Consider the following 4,092-nt stretch of genomic DNA (forward strand, 5'->3'; position numbering starts at 1 on the left):
TGGTGTTTTATCAGGTCTCCGAGAGCCATGTGCATATATCTTGATGTTTAGATGTGACTGATACATTGACAGTTATTTGACATGCATAATTAGCAGACAAAAGCAATGCCAGCGCCAATGATGAAGCAATAGAAGGAGAGTAGCTTAGTTTGTTGCAGTGAGCGCAACACGTGGGTAGGCTACTGTGAGGGCATAACACAGAATGATTGCCAATTTCAATAAATAATTGAATGATGACGCAGAAGATGGAGAGTATTGCTCTATATTAGTTGGGGTTTTTGCCTCATTTTTGCAGAAAAGTTGCACATATTTTCTTGACAGAATATATAGCCTATATTTGCGCATGGAACTGCAGGTTGTAAATTTTGCACCACTTAGCAGGCTGAAAGGTATAGTGCAAAAACAAGTAATCTATATTATGCATTTAACCTATATATTGCCTGTCTCAACAGCGTTTTCAAACAATATTTTAATAAAAGTTAGATTACAAGTTACAGAGCGCAACTAAACAGAAGTTACGTTGGACTGAGAAAGCAGCTCGAGCGCTTTCCGTTAGGAACCGTATGGAACACATTACAAAATAAAAATACTGTCACTGTTTATCACTTGGGACACATTTTATATAAGATTTTATACAAGGGGATGCTGAATAGCTGAATAATCATATTCATTAGCTACCCTGTCTATTTGTAAAGTGGACGCGACAATATTAAATATGCAATTATTTATCATTCAAAATAATAATGAGATTAAATAATTAAATAATTGTCGCCTCACACTGTTATGATGGATTTTTTTTAGAGCACCATGCTGTCCTGCCAAGATCTGAGCTTTGCAGGAGGGCAGCGCTACGAGTACCCCGCCTCGACGTCAGCTGATGGTAGTGTTGACGTTTCCACAGCGACGCTCGTCTCCCTCTGGGACGCCGGTCCCCTGGACAACGCTGCCCGCCAGCACGAGCCGCCGCGGCGGGGTAAGTCCTGCAATATGCCGGGATCAGCGGCGCGAGAGGCTTCCCGCCTTGGCAAACTGGAATTTTTCCATCTTGTACTTTTTTTTTCTTTCTTCTTTTTTCCCCCGTGTTTTGTTAGAGTAGCAATGGACTGTGGAGTGTCTGGCCACCTTCAAATTGTTAGTTCTTTTGGGCTCTTTCTTTTGTTTTCAAAGTAGCCTATTTATTTCATTGATGTTTTTCTTTTCTTTTCACTTTTCAGCTTGCAATTATCCCTAGACCATTACTAATCAGGATGATGACCTTTATTTCAAATGTTCCATTTGTTTTAGATTCACTGCCTGTGTCTGAGCATATGGGACATCAACCCACCTGGCCAGATCAGCTGTCACCTCAACTTCAACGAAACAAGCAGGTATTTAAAAAGATTATCATATCCTAATTACTCCGCCGAAGCTGCTGACATATTGTTAATGATTGTGAAAACATTTGTCCCATAAAGCTCCAAGACACCCTAATGCAAAGAGAAGAAGAGCTGGCCAGACTGCAAGAAGAGAACAACAAACTCAAAGAGTTTTTAAACTCATCATATGTGAAGTCTTTGGAGGAAAAAACTAAGGTAAGAAACCTCACATCTTAAAGGAGTAGTTCACTTCAGAAATAAAATTTACTGATCATTTACTCACCCCCATGGCATCCAAGATGTTCATGTCTTTCTTTCTTCAGTCAAAAATAAATTAAGGTTTTCTCTATATAGTGGACTTCAAGGGGAACCAACGGGTTGAAAGCCCAAATTGCAGTTTCAATGCAGCTTTAAAGGGCTCTACACGAGCTAAGCCGAGGAATAAGAGTCTTATCTAGCGAAACGATTGGTCATTTAAAAAAACAAAACAATATATATATATATATACAGTATGTGCAAAAGTCTTAGGCATGTTAATATTCTTCTTCTCAGTTCTTCTGGATTTAGTCTGTTTAGGTTTCTGTTTCTTCATGTAATCACAGACGGACTCGATGATGGTGAGATCAGATCATACCGGCTGTTGTCAGACTCCTTGTGCATAATGTAAACTGATATTTCCTACTGACACACTACAGCAAAATATATAAATAACTGACTTAAAACCATTTTGGGGGGGGGGTATTAACATGCCCAAGACTTTTGCACAGTACTATGCTTATATATGCTTATTAACCACAAATGCTCGTCTTGCACGTCCACGACTTCACGCATTACATAATCACGTTGGAAAGGTTAGGCGGTAACCTGATGTAGGCTGAAAATGTAGGGTAGAGTGAAAACATACCTCACGTAATAGCACTTTTGGAAGTACTTCGACTCTGCGCAGTAAAAAGTCACGCCTGATCCTCTTCCTCTCACTTCTGTCAATAGTGGAAAGAGGATCAGGCGTGACTTTTTACTGCGCCAGTCGAAGTACTTCCAAAAGTGCTATTACGCCATACATTATAGTTATCCTTTTTAACCCGCTTAGAAAAGCGCCACGTTTTATTTTGTGTCACCATACTTGGTCGTATAACTACTCGTGTAACTGTTTTTAAATAGGGAAAACGTTGATGTGTTTGGTCACTTCTAAATTTATTGCTGCTAGATACCATTGAATATACTGGGGTAAGCTAAGTGCTTTCAAAGTGTCACCGCGCGCTAGAGCGATTAAGTGCACGCACTGAGATGAGAGAGGTATGTATCAACTCGTCTTAGTTAAGGGAATAACATAGTTTAATATGAAAAAACGGTAGAGTATCCCTTTAAGCTATGGAAAGGCGCTATATAAGGTAAACTATATAAATAAATCTCAAGCATTTAAAGCAACAAATAAAATAACTGCAATGCTTGTTTATAATATGCTTTGGTGTGAATGCTAAAATAGTTCTAGTTATCTTTATAGTTATGGTTCTTGGTGTGAATGGCCCTTTACTGTCGCTCATGTCAGATCTTTCCTCAAAATATATGTACAATCAACTTCGCTCACATTCGTTTTACCGCTTTCTCTCTTCTTCAAATTGCAGAAACTTCTTTCTAACCGCAAGGTTCCAGATGGGTCAAGACACCGGAAAAGAACACACGGTGATTTCCGGAACCTGAGCCAGTTGCTTCACAGCGGTGAGGGGAAGCAGACCTGCCGCAATCTCTCTTTGGAGTTTTGCTCTGCAGAAGAGCTGGCAGCCACCCCACCTCTAGACTCATGGATTCTAGAGACTCTCGGTCTGCAAGACGAGAACACCGTCGACCCTGCCCGCAGTTTCAACACCCCTTCTTTCAGCTGTCCACTTCCTACAGAAGATCATTACAGCATGGCAAATGTTGACATTGGCTTCAGCCCTAATGCAGAGGCACGCTGCGATTACAGCAGCATCATAGACTCATCCAGCAACTGCAGTCTGGACACCTCCAGTGGCTACAGCACCTCCCAGAGCTTGGGTTCAAACTATTCAACTCTTGACCCCTCAGCTCTGTACACCATCACATCTACCGGGTCACTAGTCAGCTCTCCACCAGCGATGACTACCGCTCAACACTTCACGCCACCACGAGCTGCCTCCACTCCATATCGGCCCCAAGACATAAGCCCTGGATCATACTACAACACACCAGGCTGTGGTTCCTCCAGTCCATCAAGGGGCGATGGTCAACTTTTCTCCACACCTCGTATGTCACGTAACAGGACAGATGTAGCTTTTAGCATGTCACTAAGTCCACAAAACAGTGTGAAGACGCACAGTTTCTCTCAAGGACAAGCTTTCACACGCAGAGATGCACAAGGGGGGTGGAACTTCACCTGGGTGCCTAAACAATGTTCCTAGAGAAATATTTGAGAACTGTGGGAGAACAACAGACATTTTAGCCATTTTTGAGGACTAATAACGCAATACGCCCCATAATTGCAACAACTCTTCAATTTTACGGGTTATGTTTATATATAATCATTGTATAGCTTTGTGGTATTGTTTATGTCATTTATGAATTTGTATATAATGTTTTTATTCATTGTGATTGAAAGACTTCGTCTTCGATTTTAGATGCAGGATCATGACTGAATTCATTAAAATCACAACAAAAAAAAGTCATAATAAAATGTTTAAAATGTTTGTTACTTTCAAATTGTACAAGAAAACATTAA

At 40.7% G+C, this 4,092-nt stretch overlaps 1 protein-coding gene across 1 annotated transcript; it reads left to right on the top strand.

Annotated features, from left to right (window-relative positions):
- The first annotated feature begins 631 nt into the window (after positions 1-631).
- On the top strand, positions 632-3,875 carry gmnc (geminin coiled-coil domain containing). Its single transcript, XM_084126646.1, has 4 exons — positions 632-973; positions 1,285-1,367; positions 1,455-1,571; positions 2,981-3,875. Exons 1-4 carry the CDS (start codon positions 808-810, stop codon positions 3,773-3,775), a joined length of 1,161 nt encoding a protein of 386 aa, XP_083982772.1. The 5' UTR covers positions 632-807; the 3' UTR covers positions 3,776-3,875.
- Positions 3,876-4,092: the final 217 nt, after the last annotated feature.

This window comes from Abramis brama (genome assembly GCF_963993115.1).
Source record: "Abramis brama genome assembly, chromosome: 10".
NCBI lineage: Eukaryota > Metazoa > Chordata > Actinopteri > Cypriniformes > Leuciscidae > Abramis > Abramis brama.

Coding starts and splice junctions, on each gene's coding strand:
- gmnc (XM_084126646.1), top strand. CDS start 808: ATGCTGTCCTGCCAAGATCTGAGCTTTGCAGGAGGGCAGCGCTACGAG. Junction 974..1,284: donor GCACGAGCCGCCGCGGCGGG/GTAAGTCCTGCA, acceptor CATTTGTTTTAG/ATTCACTGCCTGTGTCTGAG. Junction 1,572..2,980: donor CTTTGGAGGAAAAAACTAAG/GTAAGAAACCTC, acceptor TTCAAATTGCAG/AAACTTCTTTCTAACCGCAA.